At 40.4% G+C, this 26,243-nt stretch overlaps 1 protein-coding gene across 7 annotated transcripts in view; it reads left to right on the top strand.

The window, feature by feature from the left end:
• The window catches only part of LOC100723044 (intermembrane lipid transfer protein VPS13C-like), a 37,223-nt gene extending 34,473 nt beyond the window's left edge, over window positions 1-2,750 (top strand). For 5 of the 7 annotated variants that reach the window (XM_063244547.1, XM_063244551.1, XM_063244550.1 and 2 more), the window contains one exon: window positions 1,692-2,750. In XM_063244547.1, coding sequence (XP_063100617.1) covers window positions 1,692-1,847 — 156 coding nt within the window. In that variant the 3' untranslated portion in view covers window positions 1,848-2,750. The remainder of the gene's footprint in view (window positions 1-1,691) is intronic. The other 2 variants (XR_010046140.1, XM_063244552.1) reach the window with 2 other exon arrangements.
• Window positions 2,751-26,243: the final 23,493 nt, after the last annotated feature.

The following is a 26,243-nucleotide window of genomic DNA, read 5'->3' as shown; positions in this document are numbered from 1 at the left end:
TTGCTCATTTTTGTCGCTCCATAGGATTCCAACACTTACAAAAAATACCAAAAGTTATTCATTTGTGCTTCTGTTGATGAACATTTGGGTTGTTCCGTTTGTTCGGTTATTATGAGTAATGCTGCCATGGATTTCTTGTAGGTATCTTTGTAATGTGTATATCTTAAGATTTCCTGTGTATTATCTACTTAGGAATAAAACTGCTGGGTCATAGGATACGAGTGTATGTAATAGTGTAGTCTCTGAAATAGTTTTGCAAGATGGAAAACATTTCCATTTGCAGATATGAGGATTCTGCATCTTCACCAACACTTGGCATCAATCTTTTAAATTTTAGTGGTGTTAAGCTCTGATTATTTTAAAACAAGAGCTCCCTGTGTAGACCACATTGGCCTTGAGCTTGTTATCTTCATCTTCCTAGCCTCCTGAGTGTTGAGATTGCAAGCTTGTGCCACCATGACTGGCTTGATCTTTGGATAAGGGAATCTTGGCTACTCTAGATCATTCATGCTTCCACATGCTATTCCGAATCATCAGTGTTTCCAGAAGTACATGCTGACGATTTGTTAGAGATTGAACTGAATGTATGGGTTACTTTAGGGAGAGTGGTAATGTCACCAAACTGGATGTTTCGGTTATTTAGTTCCTTTCTGTTTGGCCATGCATGTACTATTACTTTCTGCCCAAAGAGTGCCCATTTCTGTATATTCTTTTTTTTTTTTTTTTTTGTACTGGGAATCAAACTCAGGACCTTGCACTTACCAGACAGGTGCTGTGCAGCTGAGCTACATCTCTAGTCCTATACATTATTCCTTTTAATACTGGTCTGTTGGTAATTAGTTTTCTAAAAATGTATCTATTTTCCCTTTTTTCTTGAAGGATTCTTTTTTCTGCATATAGAATTATAGATTGTTTGAATTCATTAAGCTATCTTGAGGTCTTATGGGAAATCACTAAAGCTTTTATTTTTCTTTCTTCATTCTCTTTCTCTTTTTAAAATTTCTAATATCTTTAGATTTTATATCTCATGTGTCTGTCTCTTCTTTATTCTGTATATCCAAGTTCTTAATTTAAATTGTTTCCTCTTATTCTCCCATGAGCTGATTGTTTATTCATTAAATTCCTTATTTTTTGTATCGTTTAGTTCTTGAGTTTCTGTTTGGTTCTGTACACTTTTTTTTTTTAAAGAATAGCTTTGAAATTCTTTACTAACATGCTCAGTTTTGTCATTTAGCTCCTTGAGTATAGTGAGCACCACAGTGTACCTCTAAGCTTACACTTCCTGTGAGTGTAAAATGTGATGTCTAGAGTCCCTGTGAGTATCTATTCTTTGTGGTTTTTTTGGGTTTGTTTGGACATATTCTGGATTCGATGAGCATATCTGTACATGTGCCTAATATATTAGATATTGATTTTGCAAATGATATATACTTTTATGTTTTAGAGACATAGGGAAATAGTATCCAGTAAGGTAGATTCTTGTTTCAGGGAGACGTTGTGTTTCTTCCTGGTGTCTGTAGCACCATTACGTGGGATCACCTCGGTCTTTTGGGGGGCTTGATGTGATTTGATGCTGTGCTGTGGATCCTGGGAGTCTGCCTACTTAGATGCTTGCCTTTCGCCCTGCACCGTGGCCCATCAGGGTCCTAGCCAAAGTTGGGGAGTCTCATCGGTGCCATTGCCCTTTGTAGGGACCTCGTTTCCAGTTTGGATCTTGCTGGCCAGCTTCACAGCCCCTTGGCTCCCTCATTCAGTTTTCAAGCACTCTGGCTGAGTTATGGTCTCAGATTCCAGAGTTATCTTCCGGTTGGTTGGCTGTCCTGTGTCTAGGTCTAGTCATGACTTGACAAGCATCGGGTCAGGAGTCTCCTTTTAGTGTGTTGCTAACTTCCTGCAGCCATCAGGTGGGTGTTTCTTATTATCATTTGTTTGTTTGTTTGTTTTTTTTTTGCTCATCTACAAGAAGTCTTATTGTACGTCATTGTTATACTACTTTAAAACTTAAGAGAAATGAACTTTGGATCTTTATAAATTGTATTAGAGAGAAAATTTTATCAAAATTTTATTCTGCTGTTCTTCATTTGTGGTAATTATGTGATTGCCAAAACCTCCATGTTGCTAGGTTACGTTATAATTCATCATATTTATTTAAAAAGAAACTGCTAAAGGTTATGTAAACTGTAACAATTTTCACTCAATTTTTTTCTTCAGTATGTTGCCTATATAATGACCTTGAAGTTGGTAAGCACTTCTATTGTAATCAGAGAAAACAAAAATATTCCTGAAATCCTAAAAATCCAGATCATTGGCCTGGGCACCTGTTGGGAGCCGCGTCTGTGATAGCTCGCCTTGCGCGGCGGACGTGCGGCCTGTGGTAAAGAGCAAAGCCTGAGGTAGATTACCCCTCCCATCGAATATGTTAGTTTCCTGCTTACCGCGTAAACAACCCGCTCAACAATATAGTCTGCCTGGCAACTGATGATGTTAGCCAATCAGCTTGCCTTGCTTACTTTAACATGATTGGACACTGTACCCGTATATATACCGGTGCCACCCCTGGGCGGAAGAAGAAGCCAGGTAGAAGCCTGGAAGTAGAAGCCCAGAAGGAGCCGCGGAGAGCGGACCGGTAGAGGCTTCGGAGCGAAGCCCGGAAGGAGCCGCGGGGAGCGGACCAGAGGAGGCTTCGGCTGGGAGCGATCCCAGGGCAGGCTGTACGGAGAAGGAAAATAAAAAGAAAAGGTTGTCCACTACCAGACTTTGTCGTGTGTCCTTCCTGCCGGCCGGGAGCGGACATCGACATTTGGAGGCCCGCCCGGGGACTGATCACCCCCGAGACGTGGAAGTGGACAACGCTCCAGTACAGAGCTGCGAGACAGGTGAGTTGGGGATAAGCCTGGGCTCTGGGTGGCGCGCACCTACAGGGCTTTTAGACTCCCCTCAGGCTCACGCGTAAGTGGCGGATTCCTTGGGCCTCACGCGGTGAGTAACATATTAAAAGATGGGAAACATGTTAGGTAGCAACACTAAGAGCGAGGGTGGTTGTGGAGAAAGCTCTCAAGAGCTTACAAAAGTACGCAGGGTATCTGAGCAGGCCCAGTCAGGGAGCTCCCGAGAGGGGTCCGTCAAGGGGAACAAGGATGCTAAGGAGGAGGACGGGGCTCTAGCCTCGGAGTCGTCTGACTCCGAGGACGAGGGAAAGTTGAATGGCAAGGAGGCCAAAGAGACCAGCTGTCAGGAGCCTAAGTCGCTCAATAAGGAGTCGCAGGGTTCTTTTCCAGCGTTGCCCCGCGAATTGCGCTCTACTCAACCTGGTCTGCGGAGGAGTAGAGAGCTCCTGAGCGCTCCCCGGCGCGAGAGGGAGGCGAAGCCTTCCGCCCCACCTTGGGGGCCGTTTCCGGAGGCGATTCCTCGCCACGAGGCGGCCGCCTGGGAGCTCCCTCCCCTTTCGCCAGAACAGGAAGTGATGCACGGGCCCCCATTTTCTGCCCAATCACGGCCGCTGTCTTATGCTCCGCCGCCGGCGGGTCGGTATTTTTACAGGCGGCTTTGGCAGGGGGGACGCTTGTCTCATGAGGTACATCCACCTGGGATAGATAGTGGCCCCTACGGGATATTTCCTGTACAAGTAGCTATGGGCCAGGGACGCAATGTATGGGAGCCTTTTGAGATAAAGCAGATTAGAGAACTTAAAAATGCAGTTACAACCTTTGGGCCGACTGCGCCTTACACCATTGCCATGCTGGAGAATCTGTCTTCTGGGCCCCTCACCCCCGCGGACTGGATTCAGCTGGCAAAGGCGTGTCTGCCCTCGGGCAGTTACCTGGATTGGCGAGCCTGGTACACAGAGTTCTCTGCCGAGCAGGCTGAGAAAAACGCCGGTCGAGGAAGCGGGGGCTGGGGATTTAGCTTAGCGGCATAAGCGCCTGCCTTGTAAGCAGGCAATCGCCAGTTCGATCCCTGGTACCGATAAAAAAAAAAAAAAAAAAAAAAAAAAAAAAAACGAAAAAGATAAAAATAAAAAATAAAAAATAAAAAACAAAAGGGGGAGTAGGCCAAGGCCTGGCCCCAAAGGCACGATTATCCATGGCACTATTCACACACAATTTTTTAAATTTAAATAATGATAATCGCTCCCCAGCTGTGGAGCACTGCAACCCTTCCCCCAACCATAAAGGGTGGGTGAAGTGGAAAGATGTCCTGACAGGACAATGGATGGGCCCGGATCCAGTGGTCAGCTGGAACCGAGGCGCGGTTTGTGTTTTCCCACAGGAACCGGGACGAGAACCACTGTGGATACCGGAGAGACTGACACGGGCAACAAAGCCCTCGACTGAAGATCAGACCTGCCCTACTGGAGATCCATCACAGACCAACCAATAAGATGAATAGAAATAGCGGTAGCCCGAAATGGACAAGAAGATCCTCAGGCATATGCATGGCTTGCTCAATTGGCCCACGACCGAGTCTAGATATGGCGGGCATCCCTCATTCTCCTCCATAAGGTGACAATACACAGCAGGGTAGGTGAGTCAATGACGGGTAAGAGCGTGCCTCCCCAGCACGACTCGACCTAAGCCAGGCCCTACCCCATCCTGCACGTAAGCCGCTGGACTGTTAGATGCTGCCCAGGTCTAAATTTCTCTCCGAGGGGATTTCTTTACGGAGAGGAAATGAGTGCAAGCTTGTGTGCATCCAGGTTCCGTCCAGTTTGTGCCTGGCCCTAGAAAAAGGACGAGGGCCTCAGGGCCTTGGCAGACCATGGCATGGCCAACCAGGGTCTAAGCCAAGGACCTACGGTGGGCCTACACATAGGGCATAAGCCTCTGCACCCAGTCCAGGAAGGGCTACGATGCGCACATTCATAAAAAATAAAATAGGGGGAGATGTTGGGAGCCGCGTCTGTGATAGCTCGCCTTGCGCGGCGGACGTGCGGCCTGTGGTAAAGAGCAAAGCCTGAGGTAGATTACCCCTCCCATCGAATATGTTAGTTTCCTGCTTACCGCGTAAACAACCCGCTCAACAATATAGTCTGCCTGGCAACTGATGATGTTAGCCAATCAGCTTGCCTTGCTTACTTTAACATGATTGGACACTGTACCCGTATATATACCGGTGCCACCCCTGGGCGGAAGAAGAAGCCAGGTAGAAGCCCAGAAGTAAAAGCCCAAAAGGAGCCGCGGAGAGCGGACCGGTAGAGGCTTTGGGGCAGACTGAAGCACAAAAGGAGCCGCGGGGAGCGGACCAGAGGAGGCTTCAGCTGGGAGAACCCAGGGCAGGCTGTACGGAGAAGGAAAATAAAAAGAAAAGGTTGTCCACTACCAGACTTTGTCGTGTGTCCTTCCTGCCGGCCGGGAGCGGACATCGACAGGCACCCAAGTATGCCAGGAGCGCAAGCCCTTAAGTAAGTTTTTAAAAACTTATTTCAGTTTTTAACTCTAATAATGATTGTAGACCAGAATATATGAAATGCTATGCAGCATGGAAAAGATCAGTAACACTCTTTTTTTTAAAGATTTTTATTTTTTGTGGTACCAGGGATCAAACTCATGACCTCATGCTTGCCAGGCAGGCACTTATGCCACTGAGCTAAATCCCTGGCCAGTAACACCTCTTTTTAAAATTTTTTTGTGTGTGCCAAGATAGTCATCTTGTGTTTCAGTTATTATGGAACTACATAGAGTTCATCATTATTGTACTCTCCTTCCTTTTCTTCACAAACATTTGATGCCATGTGCTTCAGGCTCCGAAAGCTGTGTGTAGGCACTGTGAGCCTTCGTTTTCAGGAAGTGTAAGCTGTAGCTGGTACGACATACATAAAGCTAGTAATTCAGGAGCTGTGTAACATGTTAGGTGGTCAGAGTGAGGTGATGGTGTACATTAGTACCTTCTGTTACTGCTGCACAAGCTCATCTGGGCAAGAGCCTAACTGAACCCACGAAGGCTTAGTCTGGCTGATGGGAAAGAGCACGAGAAGAAGCAGGGGAGAGATGAAGGCTGGTGAGGCTGGCATAGGAGCAGGCAGATAACTTCTCCCATTTTGCATGAATTTTTATTCACCAAAAAGTGGTCAGAACCGCTGCAGTCCCCTGGGGTTGGTGAAAGTGAGCTTTTCCAGCAGACAATGAGGTAATAAAAACAGTCACAAAGTGATAGCAGCATTGCAAACAGATGACGAAAGTGAATGGACGGCAGGCTAAGGAAGCTAAATTTCACTTCTGGGTAATAGACTGGGCCTGATTCTTGGAAGACTGTTTTAAGAAAAAGTTGTATTTCAGCCTATTAAATTACAAAGGCTCTTATGACTTTCTCATTCTCCTTGGACTGCAGGGTAGAAGCAAAGTTAGAACACTGGTATATCACAGGTCTGAGACAGCAGGATACTGTGCCATCCCTTGTGGCTTCCATTGGTGACACTGCATCATCCTTGCTTAAAATTGAGTTTGAAACCAATCCAGAGAACAGCCTTGCTGACCAGACGCTGACCGTCCAGTCCCAGCCCGTGGAGGTCATCTACGATGCTGTAGGTGCAGGGAGGCTGGGCTCCTTGCTGCGGCTGCCTTGCATTTAGTGTTTGCTTATTTCTCTTCTGTTCTGTTTAATTAGCAAACTTCAGTTTCATAAGCTTTTTCTTGTTTCAAAGCAGTGTGTGTTATAGTAGTCGATTTTAATTTCTCATATGCTATTGCCATTCTTTTCCTTAAGTATTTAAGATCTATTTATGTCTCCTTATGTTAGATGTAAAAACCCTAATATACCTACAGAGCAGCCTGTGCATGTGCCAGCTACTGCCGATTAGGTGCACACTGTTTGCCTGCTCTTTTTTGCTCTCCGTGTTTGGAACCTAAGCTCGAGGAGTGGGGGGAGAATTCCCAGTGCTGTCTATATGGGAGCAAGCACTGACGCTGAGGTGTTCCGGACAGCGCTGCCTCCAGCTCTGTGTCTGTGCCTCGCCCTCCGCTAGCCCAAGCTCCCTCTCACTCCACATACTGCCTCACCCACCGCCACCCTCCTGTACTTCACTGTGGAGGTTAGAGATGGGTTCCCAGTATACACGAAGGATGGATGCAGACACTCCAGAATGCACTGTGCTTCTGAACGTCTAAAAATTTTATGTTTTTTGTAAAATACACATAACAAAATTTACCATGTTAAGTGTTTTAAAGTAGTGTTAAGTGGCATAGTGTTCTATGGCCAATCTCCAGAACCTTTTTCATTTTACAAAAATCTCTTTTTAGAATTAACATCAACTTTTGTATATAAATAAGGCCTGAATAGTTTTCTTCTTACTTCCTCTCTAAATTTCAGAGTACAATGCAATCCAATCACAGTTTTCAAAAGTACTATTTTACTGACCGACGAGAGGCTAAAGCTAGCAGTGATGTCTGTAGTTCCTTGCCTGTGTCGCTGTACCCCTGTGGAATGCAGCTGACACTGAGGTGACATGCAGATGTTGGCAACTTCCCTATAAGCTTACTCGGCTGCTCTTCCTCTAGTGGGAGGTGAAATAGTCCAGAATATCTTTCGATTTCTCCTTTCAAAGCCATTACTATTTTAGAATGAGGCAAAGTCTTAAAAAGTTACAATATTGAAAGAGGTATATATGTTTAACTTGATTGTATTTTTAAATTCCTTTACAGAAAACCATCAATGCAGTGGTTGATTTCTTTCAGTCAAATAGGGGATTGGATCTTGAGCAAATAACATCAGCCACTTTGATGAAGCTGGAAGAAATTAAAGAGAGAACAGCTACTGGTAAAGAATTCATGTCTCCATACACTTGAAAAATGTGTGTTCTTCTGTCCATGTATTTAAACTAGTGTAGGTTCCTTCAGTTGTGCGGATTGTACAACAGACACGGCTTACTCAAGTGGAAATACAGGGACTGGGATAATTTAGCTAAATGGTACAACGCTTGTGTAGCAAGTGGGAAGCTTTGAGTTCAGTCCTCAATACCAAAAAAAATTTTTTTTAAAAACCTAAAAAGCAAAAAAGAAAAGACAAAAGTACCAAGGCAACTCAAGCTGAAACATCCATTCTAGGCTGGACAAGGAGAACGGTAGGGAGTGCAGATGACTCCACCTGCTCTATGTCCAGGACCCTGCCCGGAAGGAGCTTGAGATGGAGGCACCCTCCATCTGCTCTGGGAAGCTGCAGTCCACGCAGCGCAGGATGCTGGTTTTCAGGATGGACGCTTCTGTGTGACGGGGCCTCTACTCATGCCAAGTGTGTTACCTGCTCATTCTCTCTCCATAGAGAACTCTAGCACTGGACTCGTACTGAGCTGACTATGCTCCGCTGTGAGACAGTTACTTTCACTGACTGTGTGCAGGTTGCACCTCAGCTGAGAATCTGACTTATGAGAGCTTGCTGCCCTCCTCAGTGCCTTTCAAGTGAATCTGTTAGTCTGGTTAGTAGTGTGATTATACATTTCACCGTCTCCTTTTCTTTTCCTTCAGGACTTACACATATAATTGAGACTCGAAAAGTTCTTGATTTAAGGATAAATCTGAAGCCTTCTTATCTAATAGTTCCACAGACAGGCTTCCACCATGAAAAGTCAAATCTTCTCATTTTAGATTTTGGTACATTTCAGGTAGGTGTATGCACACTTCTGTCTGCTTTGACAGGCTTGGTAGCTCACTAACTGATAGCCTGCTCTTCTTTCCATATTTTCTTTATTACATATTTCAGCCTAACCATTTCATCTTCCATTTTTTTTCTTCAGGACTTAAACAAACATAATATTGAGACTTGAAAAGTGTTTGACTTAAGGACAAATCTGAAGTCTTTTCTGATAATGCCACAATTAGGTTTCTACCATAAAAAGTGAAACTTCTCAGAGTTCACTTAAACTAAACTAAGACTTTCTTAGCATTTGTCAAGGTTAGTCTAGATTACTCAGTATGAGTGTGAGTGTAGTTCCCTGGTGCTTGCCTACATTACAGTATATGCATTATATAACGGTTAAATAGCACTATTAATCAGTAGTAGGTGATTTCACATTGATGATGGGATTGCTTTTGTGTTTTCCTAATTGGGGAGGAACAGTGTTAGTTTTCATGGTTTCTCGAGATTAATTATGCAGTGTTGCATGTTGCTTATGTATTTTGCTTACAGGAGACTGTATGTATATATTTGTTTAATCACTGCCAGTAACTAAGTAGAACAAAAGAACCCATAGATTTTGGTGTTTGACTCTCATGGAATCTCAACCTCTGGAAGAAAGATAAAACTTTCAGAAATAAGTCTTTGCTTCGGCTAGGAAGGGGGAAAAGGAAGTAGAACTAGATACTAATTTCTCATGGGCTAATTGCTATCACCGAACAGTGGAGAGAAGGAGTAAAGCCCTGCTGTTCCTGGTGTAGGGTGGTGGGAGGTGCAGAGCCTTAAGGACAGTCTCATTTATTTAAGTTTTGGGAAAACACACAACTAAAATATGTTGATTTGTGTACATTCTGTTGTGTAAAAAAAATCAAAAATTTTTTCTTCATTTTAGCTCAACAGTAAAAGTCAAGGTCTACAGAAGACTACCAGTTCATCTTTGGAAGAAATAATGGATAAAGCATATGACAAGTTTGATGTTGAAATAAAGAGTGTGCAACTACTCTTTGCAAGAGCAGGTATAGCACTGATCAACTTTCAGAATACTGAAATTAGTGTGAATGGCTTAAGTCAGATACATGTATGTGTTCATGTGCATATATAAACCTTTATAACGATTTTGCACAAATAACTATTGGTGCTTAAGAAAACCATATAGAAGCATATTATGCAAACCACTGTCAGTTATAAACTGAAACAGTATTTGCCAATTCATCTTAGGGTGGTGTTTGAACCTAGTCAATTCACAAATTGTATTTTTGCAATATGATGTAAAACAGTTCAGAATCCAAAATGGAAGCTGTGATTGGTTCAGGTTCCTCTGTCCTGATGCTTTTTGGAATGTTTTGATGTCATTTTCCCATGTTGCCTTTATTATTATATATGTTACTTATCTTTTTTTTTAATTTTATTTAAGGAGAAAAAAACAGAAAAAGGGTACAAGTTATACAGAATTTCAGAAAAAAACAGGAAATCACTAGTTAATAGATTACATATTGTCATCTTAGAAATAATTGTTCAAGTTACAAAATTAAAGCATATAAAGTGGACATTCAAACAGTGAGACTGCAAACAGTTCTGTTCAGTGATCCAATAAAACTCGGTAATATGGTTACCTATCTTACACACTTAAATATACATGCAGTTATGTCCTGTAGAGCACTTTCTTTTCCTCTCTTTTGTACAATGACAATTACACATTTTGGGTTTTATTACTCCCACTGTTCTTATTACTTTTTTTTGAAAAAAGTAAAACCAAATGTGACATAATAGGACAGAGTCAGTCAAATCAAAAGGATGGACATAATACATAATGTAAAAACAAAATACAAGGTGATCAACAATGGTTACCCTTAATGCCTCTTGCTATCTTAAAAAGAATTGCCTATATCATCAGTTACAATAAAATTGAACAAAACAGATGTGGTGTATTCTCTATCCCATGAGTAAAGGCTTCGGGTATTTATACTTTCTCTAGTTTTACAGACACTAAGTATTTATTAAATATCTTTGTATATCACTTTGTGATAGATCATCGGAGAAAAGTACAGGCAAAATTACGGAGTACAGTGTACAATCTATAAGAGTGAGTTTTTTGTACACTAAGGGCCTGTTAGTTCCTGTAAGGCAAATACACAAACCATTAAACTTCCCTTTTTGAGTATGTATTTACAAACAGTTGAAGTACAAGTGACAAAACGTGCTCCACATTGCCATCAGGAAGACATGTACAAGACAGCCATTGGGAAATCTATCTTTAAGATTTTCTTTTCTTGAAAAAGTGATTATCACACTTTTTTTTGCTACTAGGGATCAAACTCACAACTTGGTGCATGTCAGGAAGGCGCTTATGCCACTGAACTAAATCCCCAGTCCATTATCCGATGTTTTTATCATAAAATCTTGCATTACAAAACTTTTTCTCTGCCATCATATGTGAAGCAAATGTAATTATTGCTCTTAGGAATTCCATCAACCTTACCCCCACCCTTTTGTGCTTTTTTCCCCTACTTTTTACCATAGCTACCTATCTTGATTGCTAACTCTGGAATTGAGGTAATTCCTGTTTTTTTCCCCCCTTCTTGGTTTTTTTTTTTTTTTTTGTGTGTGTGTGTAACGGAAGTAGAACTCACAACCTTGTGTTTGCCAAGCAGGCACTTAGGCCACTGAGCCCCCTATGCTTGCTTTGAAATGCAAGCATTGTCATATAAACATTTTCAAAAAGTATATAGAATTATCTTTATATCACAGTCTCTGTGAGCCTATGTTTAAAATACAGGTTACCCTAGTTCCGTGGTACAGTGCTTGCCTCGCATGTGTGAAGCCCTCAGTTTGATCCCCAGTACAGCAAAAATATCCTGTATAATGAAAGAATTAAAAGTGAGCATTGACTCTGTCTCTTCACTATTTTCTACTAAAAGTTTTCTGCAGAATAGTCGATAATGCATTAAAATTAATTTAAACTCCTTTTTTGAAGGGGAAAACTGGAAGAAGTACCGTTTTCAGCACCCGTCCACTATGCATATACTGCAGCCCATGGATATTCATGTGGAGCTAGCCAAGGCGATGGTAGAGAAGGACACGAGAATGGCCAGGTAATGCGTGGGTTTCTTTTGTTTCAGAAACCAACAAAGTGAATGCTGTCCATATCAGCTACTGGATAGATTTCTGTGGGAGACAGAAAATTAAAATACATTTTAAAGAAATGATAATTTGAATTATATGTAACCTTTTGAGAAGTTTTATCTAGACTTTTAGACAGTATAAAATTAGGTGATCTGTGTCTTTAAATGGCTTTCAGGTGCATTATAGCTCTTTCAAGGTGCATTATTAATGAGGTAAAGCCTCCAGAAACATGTTTCACCATGAAACTACCTGAAATCTTTAAAAAATCTAAGAGGATAAAAATTAAAACTGAATTTTGGTCAGTTAAACTGCCCTTTAGAAAAACATTTTTGTTGACATATGGTTGGCATTCAGTAGGCTGAGTCGTTGAAAGTGTATGATTTGGTAAGTTTTGACATGTGTGTATCTCCGTGAAAATTTCACAGGCAAGTAATGAACACATCCATCACCTCCAAAAGTTTCCTTGAACTCTGGTATTTCCTCCTTCCCTTCCTTTCCCTGTCTAATTCCTCTCCCCCTCAACCAATCCTTGGACAACATTGGTCTGTTTTCTGACACTGGGGATTTGTTAGAACTTTCTAGAATTTTATATGAATGAAAACATAGATTTTTAATTTTTTGTTTGATCTCTTTGAACATAATTAGTGATTCATTCACGTTGGTGTATGTATCAGCAATTCCTTCATACTCTTTACCAGATAGATGTTAAACCAACTGTCTTACTAGAGAAACCTTACTTGGTAATATTCAAAATATCATGGGGAATAATTTGCAAAAATTTTGTTAACAAGTGTTGTATCTGTGTTCATGAGGGATATTGATCCATGCTTTTCTTTTTTGTTTTGATATTAGGGTAATATTGGCTATGTGGGAAATGTTACATAGAAATCAGTTTTCTTTCTTCTCTCTCTCTCTCTCTCTCTCTCTCTCTCTCTCTCTCTCTTTCTTTCTATGTTTGGAAGAATTTTAAAATCTTTTTTTAAAGAGGAAGAAGTGTCTATTTTCCCACCCATCGGCTGCGTGTTTCTTGCAGCCCATGGGTATTCATGTGGAGTTGGCCAAGGGGACGTTAGAAAAAGACGTTAGAATGGCCGTCAGCACTTGGAGTTTTTCTTTTTTTTCTAGGTTTTAAACTATAAATTTAGTTTATTATAGAGATTCACATGTATTCAGATTGTTTTGAATCATCCTTTGAGTGTTGCAAATATTTTACATGATTTTAAGAAATTTATCTTTGTTGTTTGGTTTATTAGCATAAAATTATAGTATTTTCTTATTTGTTTAATACATTAATAATCTGTAGTCATGTTATCTCTCTCAATTCTGGTATTAGTGATTTGAGTTTTCTCTCCCTCTTTTTTTTTTTTTCCTACAAGTCTTGCTAGAGATTTATGAGTTTTCTTAACCTTCTTTTTAATTTCAAATATTTTCTCAAGTTGATTTCTGTTTTTGCCTTTTTTTGGTCCTCATTTCTACCCTGATGTTTACTGCTGTTCTTTTTTCCTGCGTATTTTGAGTTTTGTTGCCCTTTCATTCGCATTTTCTTGAGGTAGTAGTTGAGGTCATTCGTTTGAGCCTTGTTGCTCATGTAGGCATGTAGCGCTATGAGTTTCCCTCTAACCACTGCTGCCTTTATCCTGACCCTAAAAGCCCACCTGCAGGTAGGCATCTGTAAGCCCGGCTATTCACAGCCCAGCCAGGAAGCCAGGGATAACTTAAAAGAGTTTTATGGCGGCAGTGGCTGCACAGTGTGTTGGAGACAGGCAGACTGGGGTGGGTGCAGGGAACAGCTGTGGGGCCAGTTGCTGAGGACAGCAGGCCTGTGACACAGTGTGGACAGATGGACAGATGGCCTCAGGGAACTTACACTGCAGCCAGGGATGTGAGATGAGCTAGTGTATCCGTATATGACTTGTGAAGTGCTCCCAAGTGCTCTGTTAAAATAAATAAGAGACAAGGAGATAGTGACAGGATAGATACTCTTTTCCACTAATGATGAGAAATCTTGGATATTTGGAAATAAAGTATACATGGCGGTTTTGGTTTTAAAAAGAGAATTTGTTTAGTATGTTTAGGCTTTGTAAAAACCTTTAAAAGTTTGGCTGCTTAAAAAAGGATACCTGGAAATTAAATTACCAGGTATCCTTAAATTAATTAAATTACCTGGAAACCTGACTTAGAATCCCAGTTGGCTGACAGTATTGTCAGCACAAGCCGGGGATTGGATTAGAACTTGTCTACAGTAACCCGACTCTGCAGCTCCTTCCCCCTCTGCAGTACTGATGGAGAGGCTGGCTGATCCTGAAATCTTACGGCTGAATTGTGTTTTTAGATTTAAAGCATCAGGAGGACTTCCTTTGATGCATGTGAGGATTTCAGACCAGAAGATGAAAGATGTGCTGTGTTTGATTAACAGTATACCTTTGCCACAGAAATCATCAACTCAATCTCCAGAGAGACAGGTAATGGGTATGACACAAATATTCAATCTTCTGTTTTCAGACAACTGCTGTAATAGAGTAGCAGTCGGAAGGCAGTTTTAGGGCAAACTTTATGCTTGAAAGAACCAAAAATACAGGAAAGGAAAATAAAATAGAAAACATACTTTAAATAAAATTAGAAATATAAATCATCTTAGAAATGTTGCAAATAAAATAATGGGGATAAAATTTCCTTTTGTGTTGGACTTTAAAGTTCTGAGTCACTTTAATTGAAATAATTTTCATAGCATAAAAGAAATGTTGGGCCAGGCATGGTGGCACATACCTGTAATTTCAGCACTTGTGAGGCAGAGGCAGGAGGATCACTGAGTTCACAGCCAGCTTGGACTACATAATGAGATCAAGGCCAGCGTGAACTACTAGTGAAAACCCTCCTCTCCACCCCAAACACACAGAAGAAATGTTGGATTTTTGCTTACTTAGAAACACATTTTGAGAGAATCATCTGATGCTGAACTCATTTTCTAGGGACCTCTGATGTTCACAGCAGCTAAATGATAAACATTAATGAATCACCTTATCTGCTAGAGTTATACATAATTTTATCTTTTAAACATGACGACAATCTTAATTTGTAAATTTCAACTATTATTCAGTTACAGAATTTATCCTTCCTTTTTTATTTAAAATTTTTTTAAAAAACAGTATCCTGCTGTATAGTTCAGGCTGGCCTCGAACTCACAACAATCTCCTTGCCTCAGCCTCCTGAGTGCTAGGATTATAGGCACGTGTCCCCGTGTCTGGATGTCATGTATTCTGTTGGAAGATTTATATATGGCGTGTATGAGTTTTTCCATCTCTGAACTTTGTTAGTTTTCAGTCTCGTGTGTATTTAATCCTGTGAAATTCATATTTTGTTTTTGTTTCTGTGTACTTTGCTAGGTATCGTCAGTTCCTGTTGCTTCAAGTGGGACAAAAGTTCTCCTTGGTACTTCATTATTGCTGAGTGAAATGGATTCAGGTAAGGAGTGTAAAAGTGTGTTTCTAAATTATCTTTATCACAATAACATTTTCAGAAAAGCAGAGGTGTTAGGAGTGCATTACAGCAGTCTGCTGGTTCTGGTTCTCGTGCTGTTACCTAACAGTGTGCCTTCAGTTATTTACGTTTGGAAGGTCAGGTTTCTTTACTAAAGCCCTTTTGGTGGTCAACAATTTTTACTTCAGGTTCTAAGTAAGCTACTTGATGATCTGATCTCTGTGTGATCCTTTTCCGTAGCCATGCTTAGTTGATCTTTTGAGATTTCAAGCTAGAGCATAAGCTTGGCAGAGATAATAAGTATGTCTGTTCTGGTCACTCTTAAGTTCTTGGTGGCTGACACAGCTTGGAACATGGTAGATGGGTCAGTAACTATTTCATGGAGTACTCAGTGAGTGAACTAAGCCAAAAATGAAGTCACTGAAGGAAAGATTGTAGTGCTGTTTGATTTCAAATTTGATTATCACGTGCCTAACTGAGTCACCTCGTGGGACTTGATAAAAGCTCTGGGGCAGTTTTGAGTGTGAATGTAGAGTTACATCTAATGCATAAACTTTGCCTGAGAGGACTTGGGCTTGAGTGCTTTGTGCAGTGTTTAGTGGATGTCTTTCTACTCTAGAGTCTGACGATGAGTATTTCGACGCTGAAGACGGTGCCTTCCAGGTGCCTAGAGGTGCGCCAGGCTCCGAACCCCGAAAGGCTGCGGAGGTTCCGAACGAGGCCCTCGTTAATCTTCTGCTCAAGTTTGAAGTTAAAGAAGTATGTGTACTTTTTGTCTATGAATGTATTCTTGTCATCATTAAACTGTTTCATGGTAGACCACACATCAGGTTAGGAAAATGTACCCCCACACACCATGTCAAAACAATGAAAGTCTTTTTTTTCTTTTTTTTTAAATAGGGATGACTTGTGGTTTGATCTATTTTGGAAGAGCTCAGAGCTTTTAATTAGGATTTGTGTTTTTTCAGACAATTTCTGACTTTTTTTTTGTGGTACTGGAGATTTAATCCAGGAATCATAGAGCTACTTCCCTGGCTCTTTTTTGTTTGTATTTTGAGACAAGGTCTTGATAAGTTGCCCAGGCTGTTTCTGACCTTGGATTCCCCTTTGTAGCTGGGATTACCAGCATGTGTCACAAAGTTCAGCTTATTTTTTTAACTTTCATTTGTGAGTTAAATAATAGTTGCTCATTGTCATATTTATAGTTTGGAAAAATGTAAACATCCTAAATTTCCAGCATGCTTTTTCTGCCCTTTAAAAGTCATCTAGTAAGCTGAGTGTGGTGGCACACAAATGTAATCCCAGCACGCAGGAGCCTGAGGCAAGAGAATCCCGCAAGTCCAAGGGCAGCCTGGGCTACAAAGTGAGCTCAAGGCCAGACTGTACTGCTTAGCGAGACCCTGTCTCAAAATGGTCCAAAAAATAAGTCATGTAGTAAAAGGAAACCTGGAAATATGGTCATGGTATATAGTTTCTTGATGAAAATGGAATGTACACTAGCAAGGACACAATCTGTTTAAAATTTCATATACATGTTTTCTTTGATAAGTACAGATTGTTCATCTCGGGGTGCGGTGTTTACAGCTACAGATCTGAGAAATGTCACTGATTTGACTTGTGCATGCGGACCAAGCATTGCTGGTATTTGTTTTGAAGTGAGATGCGTTGGCCTTTTTAGCCTGCTGTCTTCCTCTTCCTCTTTGACCCCCAGTAGCAGCAGACCTCTCAGCTTTGTTTTCTATTGCACTCACATACTTGCTCTCCCCCACTGCTGCTCTATGTCCTGTCCTCTTCATCTCCGGGCTGTATCTTTGCAGCAGCTTCCTGACCGCTGCTCTGTTATCCATACGGCAGCCAAAGCGACCCTTTTAACACGGAGGCCGCGTCCTGGCGCTGCTCTGTTCGTGCCCTCCCCTGGCTCAGTGATGACTTGTGCTTTCCTGTGGCCTGCAAGGCCTTGCAGGGATCACCCGCCTGCCTGTTTGGGCCACTGTTTTCTGCTTGCTTCCTCTGTTGCAGTTGCGTTTCTTGCATTCCTCCAGTGAGTGCGGTGCCGTCCTCCACCAGACATCGGTGTTGATGTTGGAAATGGGTGGGGAGCGAAGTCCTTGCACCGCCAAGTCTACTAAATGTGTTTTTTCTCACATATGTGCACCAGAACTTTCTCTGCTTGCCATTTTTTGGTTGGGGACACTTTCCTAGCATGGCTTGGTTCTTGTGTGCTTCAAGCGCTTGTATGTGTCTCCTTACTGGGAAGACCTGACTACCTCAAGAGAGCAGTGTTCCTTTTCCTTCTCTCTCTGGCATGTGGGGCACATGAGGGCAAGAACTATGTCTGCCTGCTTAACCTTGGTCTTTTTAGCTCCTGGGACAGCCTGATACATGCATGGTACATGATATGCAATAAATACTTCATTGACTATTGAATGAACTGAGGTGAAAACAGAACTTTTGAAGGAAAAAGAATAATGCTGTTTGGAATACTTTTCCCAGTAGAACTTTTTAAAAAGGTTTCTATAGTGAAATCTATCAGTGTTTTTCTTTATGACCCAGTTTTAGTGTATGCCTAGAAAATTCTCACAAAATACTTACCCATGTTTATATATATATAAAATCTATGTATGTATGTGTATATATATATATATGTATATATATATATATATATAACCTATGTTTATATATATATATACATATATATATATATGTATGTATATATTAAATGTATATATTTTCCCCCTTTTACTTTTGTGGGTCCCAGGAATCGAACGCAGGACCTTATGCTTGTCAAGGCAGGCCCTGTGCCACTGAGCTATATTCCTGGCCCCATGTTTTATGTATTTACGATTTCATTGCTTTTGTTTAAATAATGCGTAGGAAGCTTATTTTGTATATAAAGTGTGTGCTGAACTTTACTTACTGTATTATCTTGTTGTTATCTTCTGTTTTTGGTTGCTTTTGGCTTGATTTTTCTTAAGTACATAATCATACCACCTGCTAATATTAGTGTGCCTTTTCCATAGTTTTTCTATTTTACTGGCTACCATTGCTGTTTATCAAGTTACCCTCACGCTTAGCTGCTTAAGACAGCTATTTTTGTTTGCTCATGCATTGTGGGTTAGGAGTACCAAAAAGCCCAGCTGGACTACTCTGGGTTTGCCTGTTGTCTTTGATCAGGTGTTACCTGGGGCTTCAGTCACTGGAAGCCTTGGGGTGCAGGTCCTTTGGTTCCCTTGGAGGCTGGCGGAGGCTGGCGGAGGCTGGCGGAGGCTGAGGGCTGGCTGCTATCTGGGCTTGACTCTCCAGGTTCCCATGGTGATTGTCAGCTTTCCCAGGCCCTTTGTGTTACCAGAGTCCTCTGCGCTCTATTGATTGAGGCATTCACAGCTGTCCAGGTTCAGGAGGAAGCAGCACAGACCTCTGTCTTTTGGAGAGTGTATTAAAGAATTTTGGGGGAAAATAAATAAATAAATAAATAAATAAAAAGAGGGAGTTTATATCTTTTAAAAGATACCATGCTTTGCTTTTTATTATCTAAATGTATCAGCTGCCATTCCACAATTAACTTAAGTAATATGATAACAAGCACTCTCGTCATAACTTTTTCTCTTGTTTTTGTTTTGTAGACATGGTCTTGCTTTGTAGTGCAGGCTGGCCTTGAGCTATTGGCAATCCTCTTGCCTCAGCCTCCTGAGTGCTGGGATTACAGGCATATGCCCGCCGCCTGACTTTCTTGTCATAAATTTTTACTTGAATAGCTTCTGTTATCACCAAATGTGATTTTAGTTTGAGAAAATATTAAGGAAGACTTCATAAATTCTAAATTTTTCTAAACTTAAAAAAGTCAACAAAAGATGTTAAATTTCACCATAATCTTTTATACAGGAATTTATACTCTTGATAATGATAATTTATAACATTAAATAACTTTATGGTGGGAAAGGGGTCTGAGCAAAGTTTTAACTGTATTCATGGTGATGTGTATGGAGAAAGACTTTGTTTTTTATTTGAAGTATGACTTAAACTTTTGTCAACTTTTCACTTGGCTATGCTAATTCTTTTAGGTAATTTTGGAATTTACTAAACAACAGAAAGAAGAAGATACAATTCTAGTATTTAATGTTACTCAGTTAGGAACAGAGGCCACAGTGAGAACTTTCGACCTAACTGTGGTGTCTAATTTAAAGAAGATCAGCTTGGATTACCATGAAATTCAAGGTAATATTCCTAAAAATGGAAGTGATAAAAGTAGCACTTTTAAGCATCTAAAACACTTTTATTTCTATGATAGTATCTATTATAAACAAGAGTAAACATTGTTCAAAACACTTTACAAATAACAATTCATTTAAATCTTATAATAACATAGTGTTACTGTTGGTAGTTTTATGTAACTAAGGTATAGATTTCTTATAAAATTTACCCTTGGTCTAACAAGGAGTAGCAGAGCCGTGAATGAAATCTTGGCAGTCCGGCAGGCTAGCAGTCTGGGGTTGCTGTTCTCAGCTACTCTGATTTGTTACCTCTGCCTTTGTGTAACTCTCCTTAGCAAACACAGGGACAGACAAAAAGGGTCAGAGAAGAATTCAGTAGCTTCCTTCATGTCATGTATTTATGGCTAGAAGACTGGAGAGTTTGTCTCTGATCCTACCATGTTGAGGGTCCCCTTTGTTTTTTCTTTCTGAGACAGGGTCTTACTATGTAAGGCAACTGGTCTTGAATTTTGCTAATTTAGCCCCAGCTGACCTCAAACTCATGGTGATCCTCCAACACTGCTTCCTGAGGGCTGGGATTACAACAGCTGTGCCTGGCAGGTCCCAGGCTTTCTGTGCAGTAGTGGTCACATGTCATAAGCTCCAGTTAAAAATAAAAATGGGAGAATACGAAGTTCACTCTCTTAGAAGCTCGACAACTTTATTCATCTCAGTATTTATCTTGTGACCTCAGATATTTGAGGCATGAAGGAATAAAATGTACGATAATTAAAATTCTTTAGTGCTTCAGTCAAATATAGAGGCCTGGGTTTTATAATTTGAGAGTATTTGTAACTGAAATCAGCCTCAATTTAGAAAAGAAATATTTTACGTTACTATTTTTTTGTACAGAAAGAAAGAATTTACAGAAAGAAAGAGGGAAATGTAGATGATAAATTTTCTAGGCTGTTTTGTCGTCATGGAGGATTAGGACTCGGGAGAAAGATGCCCTGTGCGGTGGGGAAGCAGGAGTAGAAGTCCAGTGGTCAGGTGGGCGGTGGGCGGCTGCTCCCTTCCCAGGGCCTGCGTGCGAGCTGCTCCCTGGCCCAGGTGCAGGGGTGGAGGCTGCTTGTGTTTAAACTTTACAGGAAGCATTGCAGTTTGCTTCTCTTGAAATTCTCTTCTCCCAGTCTACACAAAGTTCTCTCTATATAAAGTTCTTTCATAGAATTTTAGACACAACAGAATCCCATCCAACTTGTTCGTTACATTGTTGAAAAATATGTCTGGTAGTTTAAGTCAGAAGGATAGAGGTGAGCTGGAATTGATATTTCTTGATGCTGGCACCTGTAGTCTGTTCTGCTGCCTTACTAATGAACATGTGGCCTTAAAAATATCTAAAGAAGCTTTGATTAGTTTTGAACAGATGTGAATTCAACTGAAAATAAATACATGTTTTAAAGTAAATTAGATGCCTAAGGCAAGAACTTGGAGTGGCTTATTTCTCCATGAGTGATGGTTTTAGTATTTAATAACCATGAAAATATACACAGGTATTCTTTTGAAGCTTAATTAGCAGCTTTTATAAAGAAGTGTCTAGCAAGTTCTAGAAGCAACTTGTTTGAAAATGGTTTTTTTTTTTTCTGTAGGATCAAGAAAAAAGCCCCTTCACTTGATTAGCTCTTCTGACAAACCTGGGTCAGATCTTTTAAAAGTAGAGTATATTAAGGTAAGGACCATGGCAGTGCTGGAGAACCTGTGGAGAGATGAGAGCTCAGACTGCACCCCAAAACCCACTTCTTTATGGCAGAATGCCAATTAAGTGCAATTAAACCTGAATACTGAGATTTTTGTTTAGGAAAGAACAACTTCTACATTAGCATCTTTTGTCTTTGATTTGCCAGCACTAGTCTGGACTGTGCCCCTGGGAAGTGGACAGGACAGTGTGTTACTAATCATTCTGGGTGGTAGGTTAGTTTTTAACTGTTTCTTTTTGCACGTAAACACCTTGTTTCTCTTTCACTAAGTGAAGAGCTATTAGAAGGCTGCTGACCTCTTATTCTCAAATGCAGAAGCCTGGGCGGAAGGAGGCACTGTTTCTCTCTTTAGGGGCATAATTATATGTCCACACTTGTCTGTATAGTAGGTGACAGTTTGGCTAAGCCACATTCAAAGAAAAAAACACATTGGATCAGGTGCTGCAGAGAACTCCCAGGCCTGGAAAGAGACCAAGAAATGCACCAGGAAAGTGCTGAAGTAATTGAAAAAATTAGGTTCATTTAAGATTTAATAGGTTTGTTTTAATCACTTATTATTTATTGAATGTCTATATGTGTTTCTAAATGGATTACACTACCAGGTGCTTAGAGACACAGATGACAAACATTATGTTTTGCAGGCAAATTATAAACTAGAAGGGAGAGGTACAAAAATAAATAATTAAAATGTGTTGATTGGTTGACAATATGATTATTATATAGTAGTGTAATATGAATATAATAAAGCAAAACAAAAGCATTGTGGGAGCAGAGAGGCAAGCAGACAAGCGATGGCAGAAAACTCACAGGAGGTCTTTTTTTTTTTTTTTTGTCTTTTTCTTTTTTTTTATCGGTACCGGGGATCGAACTCACGATTGCTTTTTTGCAAGGCAGTCGCTTAAGCCACTGAGCTAAATCCCCGGCCCCCCGGGAGGTCATCTTTTGTGTTTAGAGTTACACTGTTTGTTTCAGGGATCAGAAATACAGTGAATAATAAGGCTGGGAGATTGCTTGAAGCAGTACAAAGACCTCATTAAATCAGAGCACCCTGATGATTGGATTTCTAAGAAGATGAGGTTTCTTTTACTGGAGATGTAAACAGACTTACCAGAGAAGTGGACAAGGGATTTCAGCATTAGGTGTCCAATGTACTAGATGACCTAGATGACCTTTGCACCTTCTACCTCCCAAGGTGTATCATTCTCACACCCTGCTGTAGGTTCCCTGAAGTGAGTAATTGTTCTCCCGGGCTCCCAGAGGAGAACACACAGCATGTTACAGTCAGTAAAATGCATGGCTTTACAGTGGATTAATTACTTTGGTCTTAATTCCTTTGTTCATTTTTTATTTAGGCTGATAAGAGTGGACCTAGTTTTCAAACCACTTTTGAAAAAACTGAACAGACATTTAAGGTAAGAAATTCTATTAAAGCATATATCCTATTGAAAATAATTATTAATGGAAATCTTTAGTATTTTGGGGGGGATAGGATCTGTGTAACTTGATGATATAATCAAGAACCAATAAAAGTTATAAATTAACCTTGTAAATACTCTGATTTTTAGTAAAGCTGTTACTTTTTTTAAATTTTAAAAGCCAAAGAATAATGATGATATAAAATTTCAAAACAAAGTAATAGGTTAACAGTGGTTATGTATTGTGTATTGTTCCCTTCAAAGTGATATTCATGTTACAAGATATAGGCATAAAAATGAAAGAGCAAACTTTTTTTGGACAAACTAATAGTTTAGTAGTATAGTTATCTATTGAGTGTATATAAAGAGTATATGTACGTAGCTGGGCGTGGTGGCTCATGCCTGTAATCCCAGCACTTGGGAGGCTGAGGCAGGGGGATCGCTGTGAGTTCGAGACCAGCCTGGGCTACAAAGTGAGCTCAATGCCAGCCTAAACTGCATAGTGAGATCCTGCTTCAAAAAAGACAAAAAAAAAAAAAAAGAGTCTATGTACATATAGTCTTTCCCCTCTTTGTTTTCTCCTTTCACCTATTCCAGTTGTTCTTTCCTTTTGAGCAGATTCTTTTCCTATCACTTTCCTCAGTATCTATTGTATATTTTGGATCTTTCTTACTCTTTCAGTGGTTTTTTTTGTTTTTGTTTTTTGGTATCAGGGATCGAACTCATGAACTTGCACTTGCCAAGCAGGCACTTACACCACTGAGCTAAATCCCTGACCCCCTTTCAATGTTTTACTTAAGAGAGACAGTACAATACTTAACACATGTAAGTCTGGTTTATTTCACTTATGAGTTTGATCTCAAGTTGCATCCATTTACTTATAAAAACCTCAAGTTTGTCCTTCTTTATAGCTGAGTGGTACACCATTTTATAAAAATACCACATCTTTTTTATCCATTCCTCAGTTAATGGACACTTAGGTTGTTTCCCAGATCAATCCAATTATAAATTGTGCTGCTGTAAACATTGGTGCACATTTACCACTTTGACATGATGTTTTCAGTTCTTCTGGAAACTGCAAAATTACCCAGTCAAGGAATAGCTAGATTGAATGAGCCCTCCAGTCCTAGTTTTTTGAATAATCTCTACACTGATCTTCACTGTGGCTGCATTGGTCTACATTCCCACCAACAATGGAGAAGGGTTCCTTTTTCCCTACCGACATTTGTTATTGGTTGATTTCTTGGTAACAGCCATTCTTTGTGGAGTGAAGTGTAATCTCAATGTTGTTTTAATTTGCATCTCTCGAATGACCAGTGATGTTGAAGATTTCTTTGTGTATTTATTTGCCATTTGTATTTCAACATCTGAGAAGGGCATGCTCATCACAGATGCCTGTTTTTGAATTAAGTCTTTGAATTTGAGGGGCCTGATATTTTCAGCTCTTTATATGTTCTAGTAAGTCCTTTGTCTGAGGGACAGGAGGCTAAAATTTTTTCTCTATGGGTTTTCTTTTCACACTGTGATTTCTTTTGAAGTGTAAAAACTTCTTAATAAGATAAGAATCCCAGTTGCTGATTCTTTGAAGTACTTCTATGCAGTTTGCATTTTTGTTCATGAATTCTTTGCCTACCTTGTGTCTTCAAGATTTCTATTTACCTTATCTTCCAGTAGATTTAGTGTTTCTGTTTTAGTATTTGGATCTTTAATCCATTTTGACTTTACTTTAGTGCACGGTAATAGACACGGATCTAATTTTAGTCTCTGGCATGTGGAAAGCCAGTTTTTCTAGCACTGCTTAGTAAAGAGGCAGTGAACATGTTCCAGTGAACGTTTGCCCCCTTTGTCAAAAATAAGGTAGCTGAGTGTCATTGTATTTCTGTCTGCATCTTCTGATCCATTCCATTGATCTTAAGGTCTGTTTTTTTGCCACTACTATGCTGATTTTATCACAGTAGCTTTATAGTATAATTTAAGTCAGGAATTGTGATGCACTCTGTCTTGCCTTTGTTGCCCAGGATTGCCTTTGCTATTCTAGGTCTCTTCTGTTTCCAAATGAATTTTAGGGATGTTTTCTCTACATCTGTGAAGTATGCTAATGGTATTTTGATAGGAATTGCATTAAATCCGTATAATAGTTTGGAAGTATGGCCATTTTCACAGTGTTGATTCCTTCTATCCAAGAAGAAGGGATGGCTTCCTATTTTCTGATACCATGTTAGGTCTCCTTTTTCAGAGTATTGTAGTTTTCAATATATAGATCCTTCATATCCTTTGTTAGATTAATTCCTAAATATTTCATATTTTGGGTGAAGGGTATTATTTCCATAATTTCTCTGTCAGTGAGTTTTTTGTTTTTGTACAGGAATGCTATTGATTTTTGAGCGTTGACTTTGTATCCAGGCACACTGCTGAATCTGATGAAGTGTAGTAGTCTTTTGATGTAGTTTTTGGGATCCCAGGAGTTGGGTGGCTGAGGCAGGAGGATCCCGACTGTACACTTGCAAGGCAGACATTTATGCCGCCGAGCTAAATCCCCAGCCCTTGCAGTGTTGTTTCTAAAGAAGGGAATGCTTTAGATAAGGGAACAGTAATCTATAAACAGCTGAGAGGATTGTAAGCTTCAAGTAATACAGGACTGAGAAAGTGTGTAGGACACAGGGAGGGAGGTAAGTGCTCCTAAAGAAGTGGCAGCTGGTGCTTGTGGGTTGCACCAAAAAAAAAGGGTTGAGAGGGTCTGATTTAATAGTGAACTTTCCTCTTTGATGTGTGCATGTGTTTTTCTGTTGTTACATTTTTTATTTTGAGACAGTGTCTGGCCTTGTATCCCTTCTTCCTCAGTCTCTCTGAGTGCTGGAATTATAAGCATACTGTTTGTGTACATTTCTTTCCATGCAGAAATGAGAAAACGAAAGATTCTTTTCCATAAGGAGCTTTTGTTTTAACTTGCTGTTAGAAAACCACTTTCTTTGAGGCAATTTGTGTTGTTGTCTTAGCTTTCTGGAGTCATTTTTCTAAAAGTGTAGTACTTTTATGACATTTACTTTCTTCTGTGTTTATGACAGGACCATTTTTGTAGTTTTAATGATTTAGTAACAGAACTCTCCCAATTGTTAATCTCACAGATGCCACATTTGGAATCCTCTGTGGATTTAGTAGTATGTAGTGCTTGTGGAGTTTCAGGTTCTGACTTAAACTTGTTATATGATCATGATGAGTAGTGAATGGGAAATGTACAAAGATGCATGTTGGGAATACAGGTGGCCACGTGCAGCAGAATATATGCTCCCTGGGCAGCTGCTTGGGAAATGGAGTGATTAGGGACCTGTGCCCTAATCTGCGCTGAGCACTGAGCGAGAACATCTAATTTTCTCTCTCTGCACCCCTGCCTTGAGGGTCATGACTTTCCTCGCTGCTGTCTTCCCAGTGATGGAAGCTGCGAAGCCGTGATGCAAGCCTGGCTGCCTGTCAGGCCCCTTGTGCATACAGCAGCTTGGCATTTGCCAGTGAAAAGTAACTTTGTTTTAAAACTTTTTAGGTGGCCTTTTCCTCTTTGAACTTGTTGCTGCAAACCCAAGCTCTTCTCTCTTCTATTAACTACCTGACAACCATCCTTCCCTCAGATGGCCTTGGAGGCCATCCTGACCCAGGGACAGGCCAGCTTCCAGATAGGTGTT

Source organism: Cavia porcellus, unplaced genomic scaffold (assembly GCF_034190915.1).
Source record: "Cavia porcellus strain 051 isolate PalLab524CR breed Dunkin Hartley unplaced genomic scaffold, mCavPor4.1 scaffold_277, whole genome shotgun sequence".
Taxonomy (NCBI): Eukaryota; Metazoa; Chordata; class Mammalia; order Rodentia; family Caviidae; genus Cavia; species Cavia porcellus.
Note: the sequence above shows the minus strand (reverse complement) of the source record. Positions and strands in the feature narration are given on the sequence as shown.